Source organism: Polypterus senegalus, chromosome 6 (assembly GCF_016835505.1).
Source record: "Polypterus senegalus isolate Bchr_013 chromosome 6, ASM1683550v1, whole genome shotgun sequence".
Taxonomy (NCBI): domain Eukaryota; kingdom Metazoa; phylum Chordata; class Cladistia; order Polypteriformes; family Polypteridae; genus Polypterus; species Polypterus senegalus.
In genome coordinates, this window is record NC_053159.1 from 126,454,494 (window position 1) to 126,477,132 (window position 22,639).

At 36.1% G+C, this 22,639-nt stretch overlaps 1 protein-coding gene across 1 annotated transcript in view; it reads left to right on the plus strand.

The window, feature by feature from the left end:
* Positions 1–22,639, plus strand: part of LOC120531573 (calcitonin gene-related peptide-receptor component protein) — a 54,200-nt gene that overhangs the window by 17,223 nt on the left and 14,338 nt on the right. Inside the window, exons 2-4 of the mRNA XM_039757092.1 lie at positions 16,739–16,775; positions 17,380–17,478; positions 21,150–21,244. Of these exons, the coding sequence (XP_039613026.1) occupies positions 16,739–16,775; positions 17,380–17,478; positions 21,150–21,244 (231 nt within the window). The remainder of the gene's footprint in view (positions 1–16,738; positions 16,776–17,379; positions 17,479–21,149; positions 21,245–22,639) is intronic.

A 22,639-nucleotide genomic window follows, 5' to 3' on the forward strand; every position in this document is an offset into this window, starting at 1 on the left:
GATAGATGGATGGAAGAAGTAAAACAGAAAACAAAAGTGAACAGAGGAGAAATTAGAAATCTAAACCCATTATAGTAATTGTACAAGGCTGGCAAGGTTGCAGAAACAATATAAAGTGTTCTTTCTTTTACAGCAGCTTCTTACATGAATTTATAAGAAGTAAATTTTTAATTGTAAAAGAGATGGGCTGTGTTCGGTGATACAAGGTCAAGTTTTGAAGGGGAATTTTAAATTATAATCCCGGCAGCATTTTAATACAACAACACATGGAATCCTCACAGTGTCTCCAAGCCACGATAGTAAGCCAAAGTTATGGATGTTTTATACCTTATCTCATTTTACTGGTGAATATTATTTTGCCATATAATACAAGTTTATAATACTGAAATATTGTTGAGGATTAAAATAGCAACCATGTTATTTATATGCATTTATCTTTTTTAATAAGGTTTCATATAGTAGTTGCATCCCAGCAAGCTGGTGATATCAGTTTTTTGCTTTTTGGCAGATGTCCTGTTAAAGACTTCCAGATAAACTGATGGAAACTGAGCTGGACGAGATACACATTTGTTAAGCTGTTTCCATAAAACTGCTTTCATTCTTGTTTCTAATTTATTTCACTGGTTACAGCATCTGTGGAAACATATTTACATAGCCAAATTTCTTATTTATTAGTTTTCCTTTTAGTTTTAAGCAAGCCAGGCTTTGACAAAAAAAAAACGTGAAATTTGTCATTCACACAAATCATTTAGTTTTTTTGTTAATAAAATTTGTTGTGCATATCACAATGATCCTTAATTCATATTTAACATTTTTCTATTAGTCTTTCTTGAGTTGTTTCTGCTATTATTAGTTCCACAAGGGTCTCTTATACGTCAGTCTATGCCAAAGGAAGATCTTCATTTTAATTTTTTTAGGTTAGTGTTTTAGTGGCAGCATACCAAGCTGCAAAGACCAGGGGCCTCATGTATAAACGGTGCGTACACTCAGAAATGTTGGGTAAGAACTTTTCCACGTTCAAATCGCAATGTATAAAACCTAAACTTGCCATAAAGCCACGCACTTTTCCACAGTAGCTCATACCTTGTTGTACGCAAGCTCTCCACTCGGTTTTGCCGACTGGCGGCACCCAGCGTCAAAGCAGTGCTACTGTTCCTGTGTGATTACTCATTATTTTCCTGACGCGGCTTTATAAATACACTGAAACTGACCACATATTGTTTATTAGTGTAACGCATCTGATTGTAATTAACTTGTAACAATATAATGGTCCAGGGAATAGCCATAGTATTCCAAATACCATAACTGCTTTAGCATTGTTACTCTCACTGTATCTTCTTCTTCTTCTTCTTCTACTTCGTCTTTCAGTTCCTCCTGTTAGGAGTTGCCACAGCGTATCATCTTTTTCCATATTACTCTCACTGCACCACTCGGAGTATTTATATCACTGTATATTTATATCACTGTATCTGAGTGTGAATCACAGCAGCAGCTGATCGGAAAGAGAATTATCAGTATACAGCTTCAAGGACGCGCTGTCTCAGCCACGGCAAAACGTTTTAAAGCCTTTCCTGTACAGACCTTGCAGTTCAGAAACAGTTTAGCCCCAAGAACTTTAAATGCACTTAATCAATTGCTCCTTGTAGAACTGTTTGTACTTATAAGTACAATCACCCCACTGTAAACTTGCACTACAGTTATATCGCACAACCTGAGCCACTTTATAAAGCGCGTATTTGCATATGATAACGATATCATACTTAAGGTGAAATGCAGCAAAATATGTTTATTATATTATACAGATAAAACTTTAACTTCATTTAAATAATCTATATTCCTCACTGGGAGTGTCGTGAAGGATAGAATAATTAAACATGTACTACGAAGATATTTCAATGTTCCTTAAACGTTTTGAAGAATTGGCGCTCTAAACTTATAGATGGCTTAACTTCTATTACAGAGCTGATTGTGTGGTGATTGGGTATTTGGGGAAAGAAAAGCAAGGACTGCTGTGGCGGCTACACCAATATATATTGAATATAAAACAGAAAGAGAAAATAAAAACACAGCTAAAACCGCAACGACAAATTTCGGCAAAAGTTAAATGCTTGTGTCTGCAACGGACGTGGCCATCCATCGTGCATAAGATACCTTACTGACATTGGCGGGTGAAGGAGCCACCGATTCTCTCTCTGCCCAGTGCCACCACAAGCCTAGAGCCGCCCCTGAGTACTGCTGCAATAAATTATTTCATCGAAGGTCGCACACAATCACTGCACCGTGAAACTCATGTTTAATAACATGCTTTAACTCCTATCATCATAAAAATGATATCATGTATACATCTCAGTATTTTAGTTATTCAGAGAGCTGTAATATCACAAATGTAATGGGCTCTGTGTCCAGATGGAGGAAGAGAGCCGGTTTAAGAAGCAAGTAGTGATTCACACACACAGAGCACATAGAAGAAAAATACAAAACAAAGCATTTAATGTGCTACTTTAATTACGATGTGATCTGAGAAACTAGTAAATTAAACAATTTTAAGGTGAAGTTTATGATGTTCTACTTTAATGACAAAATAAACTACGTGATTAAAGTGGAAATGTCGAGATTGAAGTTGACATTTCGTGCTTTTTCCCCACTGTGTGCCTTTTTTTCTCTGTACCCTAATAAGCTTTCATATTACACTCAGACAGTGGGCTACAACTCGCCTTTTCACGGCAACTTTGATATGTGACTTCTTTTTTATTTCAGGCACTGTGTGATTTGGTGAACGTGAGCTTTCAAGTTTCACCAACACGCTATGTCACTCGATCATCTTCCTTTTGTTGATTATACCACGGTTTATTTGAACAAATAGTATGTTTTTTCTTTGCCTCCACTTGGCATTCACTGAAATTCTTATATTTTCCCCCATGCTTTTCCCATTGTCTTTTCACAGAAGGCTGAATTTAAGGGCGATTTATATTCATTTGCATATTCAAAGAGGCGTAATTCTGGGAGGAGTTGTGGCGTTACATAAACCGCGTGCACGAGCGTTACTTTTCACGCTGATTGGGATTTATGTAGCGGAAGAACGTGGAAGTTGGAGTACACACAGATTCCTGCATCTGGATTTTTCTGTGCGTAAGCACATTTCGGCTTTTGTGCTTTCGCCATGTTATAGTGCGAGTTCTATGCACGGCGTTATACATGAGCCCCCAGGCCTCCCTGTCCTCCGCCATAAGCTCAGACTTCTAATGGCGAATTTCCAGAGACTTCTAGGCCGGTTTAGTGATATCATCTCTCTAGTGTCCTCTGTGTCTTCTGCTAATGTCCATGCTTTTACACCACTTGTGGGAGCTGCCCAGGGTACATCCTAACTACTTGCTGAACCCACCTCAGCTAACTTATCTTGATTCAGAGAAGAAATAATTTTCTATATAACAGAGCGTGAGTCCAGCAACCATGCACAGGAACCTCATTTCAGCTATTTCTACTCATAATTCCATTTTTTTCAGTCATTATCCATAGCTCATTAACAAAGATGAGGATGGAAATATTGTCTGGCTGGTAAACTTAAAGCTTTGTCCAAGGTTATATTTCCTGCTTCATCACCGTGGTCTGGTACAATTAGGTTAGGAAGTATTTTTTCGGGGACAAATTTTGCCTTCACTAATTGAAATCCAGAAGTATTAAAAAAAAAAATTGGTGGCATTTTTCAAAATAAATTAACATTTTATCCCATCAGTATACTGAATAGTGACTTATTTAGTTTTACCATAGCAGAAAAAGTTACAAATTAAGTAGTGTATTGATTCCTTTCTTTTTTTTATATAGAAAATGATAAATATAAGCAATCTATTGATTCAAGCAAAAGAAAAATTAGTAAGTGCATTTTTCAATTTGGGAAATTTTGAGTTTACCACTTATGCACAAAGTGTCCCGCTGTATTTCAAAGCTGTTTGTGTATATTGCAATAAACCCCTACGTCAAATCAAAAGCAGTAATGTCATGCCATTTTCTGATACACTTAAAGCTGACCAGGGTCACAGGGAGGTACTGGAGGCTATCCCAGATAGGACAGGGTGCAAGACGGGAACAAACCCTGGACAGGGCACCAGTCCATCGCAGGGTGAACACACACTGGCCAATTTAGTGTCACCAATTCACATAACCTGTATGCCTTTGGACTGTGGAAGTAAACTGGTCCATCCAGAGGAAACCCATGCAGACATGGAGAAAACATGCAAAATTCACAAGTGAGGACCCGGAATGTGAACCCTGTTCTTCATAGCGCGAGGCAGAAGTGCTACCATTACGTCTCTGTGCTGCCTCAAAAGCAATGCCGGTATATTTATGTACCCAAGGGTGTTGTCCTTCAAATAAATCAAAAGTTCCCATGTTGTCTGTGCAATTTGCACACATATATGCCAAAGTGAGCAGCATGTCACTGCTGAAAGAATCTCTTTTTATTAAAGAACAACATCAAGCCAAATACAGTGAGACTCATTACCAATGGATAGCTGAGTTTCAGACCTTTCCAATATTTTATAGTTGTCTGTGATTGGTAATTTGCACTACATGTCACAGCTGTGCATCAAAGACGGGAAATAAATTGCATATGTACATCTTATCTTTCTGCACAAGCATCTATGAGAGTGCATGCAGATTGTTTGGTTAACCTGCGATAAGACTTGAAGATTGTACTAGGTCAATGTCGTCTTGCAAAAAAAAAAAAAATCTATGGTGGAGAAAGGTCGGCACGGTGGCGTAGTGGGTAGTGCAGCTGCCTCGCAGTTAGGAGACCCGGGTTCGCTTCCTGCGAGGAGTGTGCATGTTCTCCCCGTGTCTGCGTGGGTTTCCTCCCACAGTCCAAAGACATACAGGTTAGGTGCATTGGCAATTCTAAATTGTCCCTAGTATGTGCATGGTGTGTGTGTGTGCCCTGCGGTGGGCTGCCACCCTGCCCGGGGTTTGTTTCCTGTCTTGCGCCCTGTGTTGGCTAGGATTGGCTCCAGCAGACCCCAGTGACCCTGTGTTAGGATATAGCAGGTTGGGTGATGGATGGATGGATGGTTGAGAAAGTCCTAGAAAAGTTACAAAATACTAGTGATGAAGAATATGAAGACCTTTCTACTGAGAATAACGTGTTTGCTGAAGGACTCAATGCTATGCTTGATTTGTCCGTCCTGCTGCATGTTCTCTCTGTGTTATTTTCTGATCAGTGCTCTTCCAGTTTCATCTTTTTAGCATACTGGTAAAGTACCGTTATGCTGTCCCCGCTTGAAGTTTCACATGAGGAATCATCCCTCTTTTGTTTGGCTGAGCAAACATTCACAGGTGGCCGGCCTTCGATAGAATGTTTTGGTGTTGCACCATTCCTCACTACCATAGTTTTATGTGGGCATTCGCAACCCAATTAAAAAAACACAAATTAAAACAAAAAACACACTAAACTTTTGTGGGGCAACTAGAAGACAGGAGAAGAAGTGTGAAATGCAGCGCAAAAACCCCAATCTGTTGTCTCTCTGTGTCTAGTGGTAAACAGAAATTGTTTCAAGGACTGGCATGAAAAATAATTTTGAAATTAAAGGTTTGGATGAATACATAACTACAAGTACATAGTTAAAAAATGTAATTGTGTGTTATATATATATATATATATATATATTTTTTTTTTTTTTTTAATTATTATTTATTTATTTATATATTTTTTTCTCTCTTAAAAATATAAATGCACAGACATTGTTTAGTTGCAAGAGACAGAATGTTACCAAAAAAAGGTACCCTATGCTTCCAAACATGGGGATAACTTGTACCAAACATTGTAACTTTGCAGTGCTGTGGGTTATGCAATTTAAAATTGCTACAGTGATAGCGGATAGATTGGAGCACAAAAGAAAATTGTTGCCAGGGTTGTGCGTCATAAAATTTGGGAGTGAATGAAAGTTGCTGTAAAAAAAAAAAGAAAAAAGTTGCAGGCCTTTATTGATTTGTAGCCATTTACATATAAAAATAATGGAAAAAATCAGTGCATGTGGTTCTTTTTTCTTGTGTGTTGCTGTTAAAAGTGGGACTGTCAGTCCTCATTATTTTTTATTCTTGTGTCCCATGAACTTTAAAACATTACTTTGATAGTTACAAGAGAGACATTTCTGTCCTCAAGTTGTCCATGTGTACCCATACAAAAAGTAGAGTTGTTAAGATCCCACAAACCTCAAACACACAATGGCATGTCCGTCCCCCATTTCCAGCAACTTAAACAGGACTCCTTGTCTTTTTCACTCTGGTCAGTATTCAATTAATGTTTGCTTGGACATATTTAATTTCTAAAAATTGGCTATGAAATTGTGCAGCAGTAAATCCCTGAATGTAAGTGGCTGCTAGAACTTTTGACCCTGACTCTTTCAAGATTTGTATAACAGTGTGACACATTTCACATTGCACATATCTTAGAATAACTGAAATAACTGCCTATATGCCAAATATATGCATTAAAAGGTTACTCAGCACTTCTAAATTTGTCCAGTTTGGGTTTGTGCAGGAGTGTGTCCTATGATGGACTGGTGCTTCATACAGGACTGGCCTGATGCTATCACTGTAGCCACATTAAGTAGATTCAAAACATGGATGGATGAATTAACTCGAAACTATCCTTTGACTGCAGGCTATTTTAAATTGGTCCACATTAAAAACAAAAAAAGTCCCTTCCTCCTGAATTGTGTATGTGTAACAAGAAAAGGGGGAGTGGAGCACAGGGGGGTTTTAAGCATAGGATTCAATGAATAATGGCACATACTGAATTTATTCATTGACATTTCTGTTCCTTAACTGAAAGTTAAATAGTGCTCAAAATCAATACTAAACAATATAAATTCAAGCAGTATTATAATAGTGTTACATTAATTAATGAATAATCAATTTTTACAATATTTTCATTGACACAAACTCTTTAGATTTGCTTTTGTAACACTAGTGAAAACATGTTTGACAGCAAGTCACTTTTTCAAGTTCATGACATTAGCAAATTTCAAATATCATAAACTACTGAAACTTTAATTTTTCAAATCTCTCCATCTGTTTTTTACTGTTGTCTCAATGTTAAGGATACCTTTATGAAATCAAATTTGTCAAGTGAAGTTTTTACATTTTTTTCCAGAATTTACATTAGACAGCCTTTGTTATGTAAGTTTAAAGATGCCTCATAAAAGTGATCAGATTTTGTTATTGCTTTTAACTTTTTTGTATATTTTATGTCATCTATACTAATAAAAGGCAAAGCCCTCACTCACTCAATCACTCATCACTAATTCTCCAACTTCCCGTGTAGGTAGAAGGCTGAAATTTGGCAGACTCGTTCCTTACAACTTACTTACAAAAGTTGGGCAGGTTTTATATCGAAATTCTACGTGTAACGGTCATAACTGAATCCTACCTATGTACATATATACGTCCATAGCCTGCAGCTCAGTCGCCGTGTGAGGCGGTGTTGCGTCCCCCATCCCCACGCCACCCACGTAGTTGGCTACCTGCCCATATAAGGCCGTCTGTCACTCCAGTCTCTTCATTCCCTTCCTTGCTTTGCCACAGTATTTATGTCTCCCTGCTGATAACTGCAGCCTTTTTATTTAATCCACAGCTTCTCCGCTGTTTTATTGTTCGTTTATTACAATTATAGTTATTGTGTAGGTATTTTAGACTTAGTTTACTGTTCAGGTACCCATTTCCTTTACAGTTCCAACCGTAACCCCATTATCATGTCTATCAAGGTGATCACCATCAATCAAAGAACTGTCACTTACCGAGTGGTTTCCATGCCCGGAGATGCCGCCTGCCTTTTCCATTCTCTGTGTTACATATTGCACGGCCATATCAGGCATACTCTTGATATCCGGAGGAACATTGTGTCTTATGTATTGAATGACTGGGACAGGTTCAAGGTGTGGACTGATGACGGTATAGGAGATATATATACTACACAGGAGCACTATAAGAGTGAAATGCTTAAGCCCTTCACCTATGGTTCTGTATGTGACTTGATGGCTGCCGCTGAATTGTTCGGTTGTCGCTTTCAACTTTACCAAAATGGCCAAATATTTTACTCCTTTGGAGAACTGCCAATGCCTCTTAAACATCTTAGATTCACAGGTGACGATTTGAGTAGTGGACACTTTGATGTTTATGAATGTTTCAACTCTCAAAAGCTGGATGCGAAGTTATCGATGAAACCAGTTGTATGCTTACAACGCTTGACAGGTGCCGAATGTCATTTCAACACAACACGTAATTGAAACAAACCATGAAACTAAAACCGATTATGACAACAGCAATCCAAGCTGTGAGAAAACAGTAAAAAGGAGGCATGTCAGACATCGTGGTACATTTTCTGATGCAGCTAGACGTAAACAACTTCGTGATGCTGCCGCCAAATACTCGCAGAAAAATCCACAAGTTAATAGACACACTATTGCTAAATACTCACAGGCAAATCTACAAGCTCATAGAGACGCTGTCGCTAAATACTCGCAGGCAAATCCACAAGTTCATAGAGACGCTACCGCTAAATACTCGCAGGCAGATCCACAAGCTGATAGACACGCTGCCGCTAAATATTCGCAGGCAAATCCACAAGTTAATACCGGGAATGCCTGTTAAACATCTCGAGTACCGATTTGGGTAGTGAACACATTGATGAGTGAAACCTGTTATCTTTACAACGGTTGACAAACACGGAGTGTATCTTGAACACAACATGTCCTTCAGATACGAACCTGATTGAAAGAAATAATGATAATCAAATCCTTGATGACAGCAACACTCATAACGGTGACAAAACAATTACATTGACAATCATGTTACGTTATTTTTAAAGGGTTTCCTTTTCTTTTTCATAACTTCTTTAACACACTACTTCTCCGCTGCGAAAGGCGGGTATTTTGCTAGTTGATTATAATTGTGAACAAATCCAGAATTGACCTTTGACCTGGACTGACTATAACCACAGTAGTTAGTATTAATTGGACAGTGCATCCCATTCTCTCCTGTGCCTCTATGTTCATTACATTTTAGTTGTTATATTAATGAACATTACATTGGCAACAAAAATCACACTAATGATATAAATGTAATATTTGCTAACTGTTCCCCCCACCCCCAACGGTGGCTTCTATACCTGTTAACTGTGCAGTCAATATAGGCACTTACTTCCTGTGGTCACGACCCAGATAAGACTGTTACAAAGTGGATGGATTGTTGGACAGACAACTATTGCCATATCCATCACATTCAGAGGGTGAATAAGAAATAATTCTGGCCTTAATTTCTGACTCTGCCCTTTAAATGCATGATCCTGCAATTTAAAGTGATTACAACCCACAAATCATGCACAAATCGTGTATTTTTACTTCAGAAACTAACTCCATAATGGGATAAAAATGGAAATGACAAAAGCTTTTTTTGCATTGAAAGAGCTGCATCAAATTAAACCTTGCTGGACTTTTAAGTAATTGGCACAATTTCTGCAGTCTAACTCTGTAATTCAAGCCATGTGTTTCTTTTTTTTCTGACAAAAACAATAACACCAATATGAAACATTTCTATTACTTTTTATCCTTAAATTATCACATTGTGAATATCAAAGTTGAGGATATCATATTGCCTTCCTTAATGATTTTTTATTGAAAAAATTGAGTTCAGGTTTTCTAGTTATACAAGTATCTATAGTATATATCTATAGTTAATATTTGTTTTGCTCATTATTGTTGATGACAGTGTTTGTCTATGAACTCTTATTTTGCTCATTATTATATAGTAATCATTACAATGCAACACTAGAAATCCTTTGGTTCAGAATGTCTAATTATTGGTACTTTTATTGTTAATGCCTCTTTATATTTTTTATAAGTCTGAAAAAAACAGAGCTGTAAATCAACAGTTTTACTAACCAGCTGTTTATAAGTAGCCACCCATCACTAATTTTCTTAGTCATTCTGATGCTAAGTCAACCTTGGGGCAAAAGTTACATTTATCATATAACCTGAGTTAGTGTGGAGCTATAGTGCCAAACATGGTTTTGTAGGCTTTAACAAGTTTCTGCAGCAGTGCATCCATCTCTAAACTTAAAGAGATACTACTCAAGCCCTTAAGAAAACTTGTTTTTAATGCAGCACATTACTTGACAAATACATAACATCTGTTCAACACATTCTTTCACAGGCATTTGATGTATTTCCAACTTACTAGCCCATAGTGCATTCATATTTGTGTTTAGGCATATGCATGTCGAGTCTAGATTGTGTCAAAAAAATAGGGTTAAGTTTGGTGACTGATACATTGGCCTTTACAGAGAATTCCCTTGAGAAAATGCAGCTGTGGATTGGGTTTACCTCCAAAAATGAAATATCTGAATACTCAAATTTCTTTCCCATTTTGTTAATAGAATATACTGTATTTCTTTATCTTCTCAGAAAATAAAAATCAGTTTCAACGATTCAGTTATTGTTCAGTGGAACAATTAACCTAAAGCAAAGAATATTAATAACGACTGTAGCCGAGTTTGGTGAAGGTGTCCAAATGGTTCATATGGCTACTAGATAGGCATTCTGGCACTAGTATGACTTGCTATGCATAAAAAGAACTCCTCAGTCCAAGTGTCTTTGTTTTTCAAGATTTTAATGAAATTCAGTGCAAACAATTCAAAATGTTCATGTGTCTTTCTAGCTGTTTAACTTCTGCTTTCACAAAGAATTAAAATTAACATTCCATTTTCTGTAACTTATAGAGGGTTAAACTGGATTTTCCACTGTCTATGTTAACCTATATTATATTCAAGTTCAAGTAATTCACTCTAAGGAAAATTTACCATTAACATTAACTTAAAGGATTTGGCTCTTACAACTACAAATACTGATATTCCCAGGTCGTATATTAAATATAATACTGACTTCTTGGTGCCTCAAAACACAATGAGATTCCAGTTACATCAAAAAGGTGTGTTTGTTTTTATGAAACATTCACAGAACATGCAAAGTATAAAAGTAAATTACCATATATACTTGCGTATAAATGACTTTTAATTTAAAACCAGCTTTGTATTTTCTTCTGATCGAATGCTCCATTGTAGATAAGCGATGCTCTTATGATAAAGGTGTATGAGGGTGTGAGATATAAAAAAATACTAAACAGTGCAAATGTCACTTCTGAATAGTTTGGGTATTACCGTGTGGTCACGTAGGCACAATACATAGAAAAAAAGGCAGTGTGCTCTGTGGTTACTCTCTCAGGCATGGAAGCGTATTAGGGCCACGGAGAAGACAAAAAATACAGACGCAGTGAAGGAAAAAAAGTATATGTCGAGAACAAAGTCAAGGAGAGCATGTCAGTTTAAGAAGCATGTACCAAGTAACATGGGCCAGGGAACACTTAACACAAAGCATTTAATGTGCTACATTACTTATGACGGGGTTTGAGAAAATCTAGTAAATTAAACATTGATTTTAAAATGACGCTTACAACTTTCTACTTTAATGACCTAATAAACTACAAGAATATAGTGAACATGTCAACGTTAATCTAGACATAAACTTTGAGATTAAAGTGGAAATGTCGAGAATAAAGTTAACATGTCGAATTTATTCTCAACATACACTTTTTTTTTCTTCACTGTGTTCGTATTTTTTTTTTTTCTTTTCCATGGCCCTAACGCTTCCGTACTCAGTTGGGCGTTAGCATATCATAATCTCTTGGACCAGCAGCGTGAGTTTTCCACATTTAATTTATAGGACCGACATTATAAAATACTGGAAATTATAATGTAAAATCAAGCCCTGACTTATCTGTGGGTAAGCTTAAATGCGAGCATATACAGTAATATAAATTTAAAAATTCTATCCCTGTGGATTTGCCTTTACTTTGTGTTTAGTTGGTTGGCTCATCAATTTGCCCACATCTCAAGAAAATTTCCCTTTCAGTTCCTATGCATCTGTCTCTTTCTCTCACTCTCTGCACACCCATGACCATGGCGGCTTCCTTCCATTAGTGAGTGTACTCCCCAGTCTATGTGAGAGGGGACCATGCGAGAGTTCAGCTTTTGACTTTTAATAAACTTGCAAACCTTTTTAAAAACATGATTTCACCTTGTCATTATGGGTTATTGAGTGTAGATTGATGGGCAAAATAGCACATGTATCTAATTAAAATTAATTCACAACACATGAAAGTGTGTGGAATGTGAAGGGGTCTGAATACTTTTAGTATACACTGTAGATAATGGTTTGCCTCATTGGCAAGGAGATGCTCTATCTTTTTATTAACCTTTTTGGTCGCATCATTTTTCTAGAGGTACTTGATAAAATGACATTTGGACGCACACTATATGTGCAAGATCTCTCTTGTTAAGTTAGTGCCCCACACATCTGACATACAGAGATACATTCCTGTTCCCAGTATTTGTATTGCTGATTTTCTTGGGACCCTTGTTTGTCCCTTCCATTATTCTGTGCCCTCCTGGTATTTTAAGCAAACATGGCACATCTCCTTTCCAATTTCAAGACCCTTTATTATGTCCAGTTGCTACCATGGCTTTGTTCTGTCCACACTCCTCACACACTTGGACTATGCCAACTTGTTCTCTGGCATTTCCCAGTATTAACTCTTAAGTTTAATGATGGTGCGTTTTGGGTGGTTTGCAAAGCAATGCCTCTTAAAGTTTGTCCACTTTTGTCCACAAGACAACATTGAACAAATTATTTTCATATATCCATTTTTGAATGCATAGTAGTGCTGGGAGGTATGACCAAGATTCTTTATCACAGCATTTTTCAAAATTATACCGGTTTCCCAATATTCAACTGTATTTTTTTCCCATGGCTAAGAATAACCTATTCCACTGTCATAAGAATTGTACATTGTACAAAAATTTTTTTTTAATGTGCACACAAGTATTAACACAGGTTTGCATGGCCCATAAAGTGATAGTTTTCAAGGGGGTGACACTAAGGAAGAGAAGGAATCACATTGCATGACAGTTGCAGTCAAAATATAGAACCTTTTTATTGAACAAATTTTGCAAACAACTTAAACTAAAATTTTTGACAACATATTTTCAACCATCCAAAGAGGCATTTAGACAGTAAAATATCCGGAGGTGCTTGTCAAAAGTTGTATTGCACTGAACATGTCTTAGAAAAGGAATAAATAGTGAATAAACCAATTACACCTTGTTAATGTTAACAATCTCTGTCCACTGACATGTTAAAGTGACTTTTTAAACAACTTTACCATCATTAAACTGCATAATATTTAAACTAATAAAATAAATAGTACAACTTGAAGTAATAGTATTATTACTAGAAGACTTCAAGCCCAGGTGCATTACACAGTACAGTATTCACCAAATAAAATAAAATAAAACAAGTGCAACTTGGTGATGACATGTTTACCAACTGAACCATCATTAAGGCAAATTGCATAATATGGACCTTGCTTCAAGCTAAGCTATATACATAAATAATACAACTACAACTTGCATTTATAATGCTATTTGTGATATAGCCCTACGGAATGGGGCCACAGTGAAGAAAAAAAAAATACTATATGTCAAGATTAAAGTCGACATTTCCACTTTATTCTCATAGTTTATTTTGTAATTAAAGTAGAATGTTGTAAACTGAACTTCATCCTATAATCAATGTTTAATTTACTAGATTTAATGTAGCACATTAAATGCTTTGTGTCAAGTGTTCCCTGACCCAGTTGTTAAACGCTACGCGCTTCTTAAACTGACTTCCTCTACACTAAGAGGAGGCACAGGCAGCGATCACTGCACAGAATCCATTCACTTCATGATATTCCTGCTCTCTGAAAATTTAGAATGCTAAGATAAATACTTGATATCATTTTCAGGATGAAATGCATTAAAGCAGGTATTGAACATGCACGGTAGTGTGGCGGTAGTGCTGCTTAGACCACGGAGTGTTCAGAACTTTAAAAAAAAAAAACTTCCTTAAACAGTACATGTTTAATTATGCCATCCTTTCAGGGTTGCGTCCATTCCAGCAAGCATTGTGTGAGAGGCAGGAGCAAATCCTGAATGGGGTGCCAGCACATCGCAGGGTGATTACGAGCAATACATACACTAGCATGGTTAATATAGCTTAACAAAACCCGCCATCCTAAATGGCTTTGAAAGGAAACTGAAGCACGCAGAGTAAACCCACCAGAAAAACATGCAAATTCAAAGCAGGGAACACCCGGGACCCCATTGCTGCGAGGCAGCAGTGCAACCTCCACGCCACCGTGCCCCCACATGATTAATACATGCTTTAATGCATTTCATTATCAAGTATTTATCTTAGCATTCTAAATGTTCAGGGAGTAGGAATATCATGAAATTAATGTATTCTGTGTGCTGCCTGCGCTTCCTCTTAGTGCAAGAGGAAGTCAGTTTAAGAAGAATGTAGCGATTAACATGGCTCCGGGAACGCTTAACACAAAGCATTTAATGTCCTACATAACTTATGACAGGATTTGAGAAATTCAAGTAAATTAAATATTCATTTTAAGATGAAGTATAGTTTACAATGTTCTACTTTAATAACAAATTACGAGAATAAAGTCAACATGTCGACTTTAATCTCGACAAACAGCGAGAATAAAGTAGAAATGTCGAGAATAAAGTCAACATGTCGTCACACTATTACACAGTACCCAGGTACATTACACAGTATTGAAAAAAATACTGTCAAGTTCAACTTGACTTACAGTATTATCCAGTAGTATAGAAACAGTATTCACACATTTGAACATAATGGTCCAGATCCAACCTTTTGAATACAAAGTATCTCCAAACAACAGACGTGACTCCTTTTTCCAGCAAAAGTTCTTCTGTGTCATCATGTTCAACTTTATCGTCTGCTACAGCTTCAGTTTCGGAATGTTCCCTGTCCATTTTCACCGCACAATACCTCCACTACTACAAGTACTCCATTGTATGTGTGTTTAGCAGTGTAGCAATGAAAAAGAGCCTCCGCACAACACCTCCACTAACGCATGTACTCCATTGCATAGACATAGAATTATTAGACGCCGCATGACCAGTAGCATCGTACGTCAACGTCGCTGCCATATTGCGTGTGGCACTGCTGTGGAGTGAAGTAATTGATAAAGATGCCTCATGCATGTGCTGTTTGGGATTTTACAAACCGCTGTACACTCCAAACCAGATCCCAGGGGATTACATTTCATAGGTAAGGCTGAACAATTGTTTTGATTATATTTGGCCATTAGAAAATCCCGTTTTATAATCTTAATTTTAGCTACTCCAGGCTAAGATAGCAAAGCTATGCATTCATGTGCTCAAGTGAGCCTCCAAACAACGTTTTGGCTAAATGTATTTAGTCACTAACTATGTAGATTATATAAATACATTTTATTTAATAGGCGCCTTTCTTAGCACTCAAGGTCACCTTACAGTAAAATTAAGCAACATTAGTAAAATTAAAACAAGAGAATGATAAATCAAAAAGCAATAATTAGCAAATAAACAAAGATAACTGGCAGTAACAGTGCAAAATTCACAATTGGTTTGCCAGTTTGAAAACATAAGTTTTGAGGTAGTTTTAAAATGTGTTATTGAATCGAGCTGACGTATATGACAGGGAAGAGAATTCCCGAGTTGAGGAGCACCATGAGAGACGCTCGAGCTCCCATAGAACAGAGTTTGATGTGTGGTACAGAAAGTCGAGCAGCAGATGAGAATCTGAGTGAGCGAGACGAGTGTCAGTCTGTAGGAGATCAGTGAGGTTGTGGAGAGCTTTAAATGTTAAGAGCGGTATTTAGTATTGTATTCTGTAGTTAACAGGGAGCCAGTGAAGCTGAGAGAGAGTAGATGTGATATATTCAGTGGATTTAGAACAGCAGGTTATTATCCTGGCAGCAGAATTCTGAAGAAGTTGTAAGTGATGGATAAGGTTTTTTTTTTTTTTTTAAACAGTAATCTGTAAGTGAGGTAACTAGGGCATTAACCAATACTTCAGTACTGTGTTGCGTAAGAACAGGACAAAGTCTAGAAATGTTTCAGAGATGGAAGAAGGCAGTCTGAGAAATGTTACTTATATGGGAGGAATTATTTAATAATAATAATTATTATTATTATTTAATAATTGCCATTATTAGTGTATAAATGGATATAAATAGTTGCATTGAAATGATTCGCAAAATCTGTTGAATGTAAACCATACTATTTTAAACGTTATTGTTTTTTCATCAGAAAGCCCGGTTTCTATGTCTACCTGTATTAGTTTAAAAGGCACTTTTGCCACTTGCAATATGGTGGATGCGCTGACATATCGTGTCGACTGGGCAACACAGTGAATGTGGCGTCTACCTTTATATAGCTATGCTCTGTTGCATGTGCTTAGCAGTGTAGCAGTGAAAAAGGTCCCCCTTAAACAGTTTCCCGCTGCGCCAGGTTCTGAATGTTGTTTAGGCAATTTAAACTGGTGTTTTGCGGTATAAGAAAAATCCATATCATAACAAAAATAAAAAACAGTTTTCAGTATGAACCGGTATACCGCCCAGCACAATGCATAGCATTTTTAGTTATGCCACCTTCATAATCACCTCTGAGAGCAGTTAGGTTTGTTGCTTAGGCAGCTCCTGAAAAACAGTTTATTACTTTGTAAAAGTCACCTTATGTTGTTCTATTGGCATTTTGTAACTGTAAAAAGAACGTGAAAATTCTTCTCTTTTCTAGGAAAGATGCCAATTCTGCCATGCTCAGCAATTATGAAGTAAGTTTATATTTTTGTCTTTTTTATTTTTAAACACTGAATCAAGAATGGCACATAATTCTAATGTCTTACTTATTGCTTTTTAAGAAACCATATCAGGCATAGCAGAATGTATATATCTATGTTTACAGTGTCCAATATACTAAGCTCACTAATGCATACTATAGGGATACAACACCAGCTAGGAAACTGATATCCATCCATCCATCCATTTTCCAACCCGCTGAATCCGAACACAGGGTCACGGGGGTCTGCTGGAGCCAATCCCAGCCAACACAGGGCACAAGGCAGGAACCAATCCCGGGCAGAGTGCCAACCCACCACAGGACACACACAAACACACCCACACACCAAGCACACATTAGGGCCAATTTAGAATCGTCAATCCACCTAACCTGCATGTCTTTGGACTGTGGGAGGAAACCCACAACTGATATTTTACATTATTTTAATGTGGCATTCCTAGCTCGTTAAAAGCAAAGAACTAATCATTTTATGGTTGCATTATTAAGCAGGTAAAAACTTGCATCTAATACATCTTGTAATCTACAGTTCATATATTTTACACTTTATACTGGTTTTATGAATTTACTTTGTTTTTTAGGTCTATCAGCTGTTAATGGACTTGAAGGAGCAAAAGAAAGAGAGTGGAAAAAACAAACACAGTGCTGGTCAGCAGAACCTCAATACAATCATGTATGAAGTAAGCAAATAAACTTTTGTTGATGTCTTGAAGAGTGGTTTTCGTAACTAGGTTGCATCCTAGCAGCCAGTATAAACAGTGTGTTAGGTAAAAATTCAGACATGATTATTGTAAACCTGTTTGTCTTGAAGTACATGTACTAGGTGATTTCTGCTATGGTACAAATATAACAAAGTAGTATATCTTTTGTTATTGAAGTTATTCATTTGTTAATTTAACATATTAGGCCTTACTAGTGAAAATGCAGCCGCACATATTTAACCATTTATACTCAGCATATGTATGTATGTCTTTACATGGCACCCAGTAAATCGTAAATTTTCAAGATAGCCCAGACTCTTCAACTCACACCTCCAACCACAAGCCCCTGAATTATGCCACTGGGTCCAGGGGACTACCACTGGTATACCATTCAGTTTGCAATTCTTCTTTGTGAATTTTAACCTCACTTTCAGGATATTAGGTGCCTCAACATATACTATATTTGCAAATATTTACAGCGGGAAGTGATTGAACTCCATTGCAATAGTAAATTAAAAAATAAGTTTACCAAAGTGTCTTTGCTTGATTTTCACAGACTGTAAATGGCCATGTTGTGCTCATGATATTTCTTTTTGGTAGTACTTATAGTTGAAAGTAGGACTTCTTACAAATGAAAATTTCTAAAAGCAGGTATAGAACCACAGTAACAGGTACAAACCTTTGCAATTAATTAACTTTTGTGATGTTCAGCATCACAGTTGAAATTAGCAAACACAAGCAGAAGAACAATACTATATACTGTATAATATCTCACACCAAAATGGATTATATTGTAAAGAATATTAGTACAAATAATAGTAAAATTAAAATGATAAAACCATGTTAACATATGATCATGACCAGCTACAGGATTTAAAAACAACAAAGTAATAGATCTCTAACAAATGGCTGGTCACTATTTTTCCTCCACAACAAGGTGAGATATGTGAAAAATAACCTCTCAGTATTATATTTCTAAATATAATTTGCTGTTTACATAGCATGAAGCTAATATTTTCTTACTCCGCAAAATGATTTCTCTGCTTAGTGGCTATCCTTTATTAATCAAACATAGTAAAACGGTCTGACAGGCAAGTAAGAATTTTACTGTAATCTGTACACATGACAATAAACTTAATCTGTTGTTCATGGTCCATTTTTATGCCTTCAAGTCCTATGTTAGTTATTGTTGTGAAGTGCCTGGAATGTCCACAGTAGAGTATGTATTTCCTAAAAACGGTTTATTGTGTGGATTAATGGTTACCACCCACTAGGGATGTCATGATACCAGACGTTTTGTATTTAATACAGATACCAGTGAAATTACTTATTTGATACGACAGCAAAAACAGAAATCCCTTTCCTCAGCTTTTAAACTAAACATGCCTCCCTTATTCGAGTAGACAATATTGTGCCTTTTCCTGTAATAGAATATTTAATATATAAAAACTAGTAGGAACCTAAAATTTAAAATAGTATTTTGTCCGTCAAGTAGTTCCCAAGGTATCATTTAATTAAACTATTATTGGCATTCATAAATATCAAATTGCAATTCAAGACTTCATTTTATTTTGTGATAGACAAGGGGATTTCTCCAGTGTAACAGGGAATGTTATAATCTTGGGGGATTTCAGCATAGGATTTATAAAGAATGATATCACCATGGAGTACCTGATTTATCTTACCATGTGCACATTCTAATTTTATTCTCTGAAATTTTCTCTTCAGTAACTAAGAATACTGTTTAAAATCAATACTAAAAATATAAATTCAAACGTCTTTTCTGTTTAATTGGTGAATTCCAAGATAATATAGAATATTTTCATTTAAACTTTTTAACTGCTTGCTTTTAAAATCTAATATATCATACATAGAGTTACTTTTTTAGGAATGTAATTTACATTTGCATCATTAGCTGGTAAATAAAACTTACTGATAGAGTAATTAGGGATGTTCCAATTAGTTGTTTTAATCAGTTTCATGTTACTGAATTGGTCAATTCCAATTTTTTTTCTTTAACCCTTTGAAAAACTTCACTAACCTCCTGTATAACCCTGTATAAGGCCTTATGTTCTTGAAGTGTTAACTTTGACATTTTTGCAATAAACTATAGACCAGTATTGTTATTTTATTAACAACATCTACTATATTTATACAGTTTATTTTTATTTGTGTTTTTCTTTTACAGAGTACCAGCAAGAGATTCATAATTCTTGTGGTGTAATTATAAATATAAATTAACATTTTAACTATGCAGTACTTGTTTCTTACCCAAACATATCTTATATGATACACAAACAGAAAATAAACACAGTATAAATCTTTTAAAAAGTCTCAAATCTATCAAATGTTCATAAAATGTTTATCTAGAAGATACAAGGCTAACATGCTTAACAAGTTTACAAGTAAAATAGACAAATGTTGTTAAGCTAACAAATCACTTAAAAGCTGCATTTTGTGTTTACTTGGGTTATCTTTGTCTAATATTTAAATTTGTTTCATGATCTAAAATAAAAAAATAAGAAATCAGGAAGGGGGCAAATACTTTTTCACAGCACTGTACAGTATGTCATATTACTAGAGAGACATGCTTTGTGCTTTGAAGCATTGAAACACTAAATAAATTTTACTTTTGTGTTTAAAAGTAGAGCAGGTAATTTCATTGGTGGTGTAGACAAGTCAAACAGCTAGTTTGTTTGAATTTGTCTCAATTTTTATTTACTACAACTGTTGTTAGTACTGCAGGTGTGCAGTTTCCTCCTATATCCCAGAATCCTATTTGCATATCTGTGCATGTGTGTGAGTGCTTGGACGGACATCTGTAAATGTCCAATCAGAGAATGAATACAAAGTCTTTGTTCCTTATGGGAACTGTGTAGGACATGCTATTAAAAAGCAATTAATCTCAGCATCTTCAAGTTAAACAGTTACAACTCACATCTAGTTGGTCATGCCATTGCTGTAAAGCACACACTAATTTACTTCTGAGCTAGCTCCATAATGGGATAGAAATGGCAATAACAAAAGCCTGTATGAGTGTGTTTTCACTTTTTTTTTTTTAATGACAAGCATAATTTTGGCAGTCTTACACTGACATTCTCCTATATCAAACTCAAAGCATTTCCAGACACAACCTCTGTGGTATTTCAGTTGTATTCATGTGGTGCTGAAACACTGTGAGCCATTTTCATATGTTGTTTTTATTCACAGTTTTATCACGTATTATTGTACCTTCCAAACTAATGCATCTACTTCCTGTCATTCAACAGTGCAGTACTGACTTTTATTCAGTACTACTAATACTGTAAAAAAGCTAGTACTGATTACATTTTTGGCATTTTTGTATCAACTTGGTACTGAAGTATGGGTTCTTGTGACATCCTCCATAAATTTAATAAGTGTGTTTTTGACATTTTATCTGTAAAGACTTGTGATATCTTTCTGTGATGGTCCATTTAATTAAGCATCCAAACCAGGCAAAAGTCTGACTGTGAAACTTGTTCCGTCTTTTCATTTTAATAGCTGTAGCTATTTATACGCTCATTCAATACAGGATTTTTTGTATACTATAATGTGCATTTTTAGTGTTCCTTAGGTTAATGCAAATGCTGAACTTTAGTGTAAAATGCACACTTCTTTCTATTTTTCAGACTTTAAAGTATCTATCAAAGACACCTTGTAAGCTCCAATCCCCTGTTGTAGTGAGAGACTTTCTGAATGCTATGCTTTCTCACAAGCTTACAAAGTAAGTGGGTTAGTAGTTTTAGATGCTTACCTCTATGTTTCCTGTCTCTCTTTTTGTAGAATTATGCTGTAATTGCATGTTATGACAATATTTTAGCACAGCAGTAAAATTAAATATTGATTAAATATTACCAACTTTTATAGTCTACTAATTACTGTGTATCTTTAAAAATTCTTCAAAATTGATGGGTTGTTTTTCTTTTTATTTGCAACAATATTCTATAGGGTGTTCCAGATCTAATTATGCATTTTTCATTACGCTATAACTTAAGTTTATTACATAGAAAGTCACCCGAAAAATCCCAGACCATCGAGAAGTGTGCAAACTGACGACATGAAGAATCGCCTTTGTGCCGAACTGGAATCGTCCCCGCATAAATCAAAGTCATCCACACGATCTGGATCTGCATAATTACATCTGGACCTTCCTGTACTATATGGCACCTATCTTTTACACTTCTAAAATTATGGAATATAGGCAACTGTATCAGAAAGGATTACTTGTGTATATACACACTGTTTTAGATTTCAGGCTTTTACATTTAATTCATGTTACAATGTTTTTTTAAACGTCTACAATATTCCGGACTTTACAAGTTAACAGACAGTAGAGTGTATAATTTATAGCAGAGTACAATTCTTTATTCTAGGAATAAATAATAAGCTAGAATAATAGCTGAGTGTTGGAAAAGAACAAAAAATGTAGTATTCAGGAGGAGAGCAGCTTCCCATGTAGCTAGCGGGGTGTGTAAAATGTTAGAATTTCTTAGGTTATTTTTGGAAGAGGTTCAGGCACATCTTGAAGGTTCAAAACAGTACACACTCAACCAAACCATTTAAGATGGCTGTGGAGACCTCACGAATAGAATATATATTTAGTTCTTTTGGTAAGAGGAGGAACCTTTTCTAGTCAGGCTGAAGTAAAACAAATATCATGAAGGTAATATGAAGCTACCAGAGAGAGTGAAGAAGAAGAGCAGTGTGGCTCTCGCAAGGGGCAGATTACTCTATTCAAGCAGCATGTGGGTATGAGCTCTGCCTGCAGAAAAATGTAGTAGTTTAAATTTGCACAAGAGTATGAACCAGAAGTCGAGTCATAAGCAGTGCAGAAAATTTAAATCGTATAGAATAAGATTAGAAAGAAAGGCCTGAATCTGGTTAGTGAAGGCATGCTATATGTTGTTTAAACAAATTTGTCAACCAGTATCACACACTCATTTTCTGGGAGTAGCTAATGGTGGGGGAGTACAATGTTTAAAGAAAAATCTGTGTAGTAGAAGATAAGTAGCTACTAGTTGTTGAATTTGAGTGTTTTTCATTAAGATGATGTTCTTTCATTTGCCGGAGCATCACAACAAGGTAGTTTGAGCATTGAGAGACTGAACTGAAATGTGGG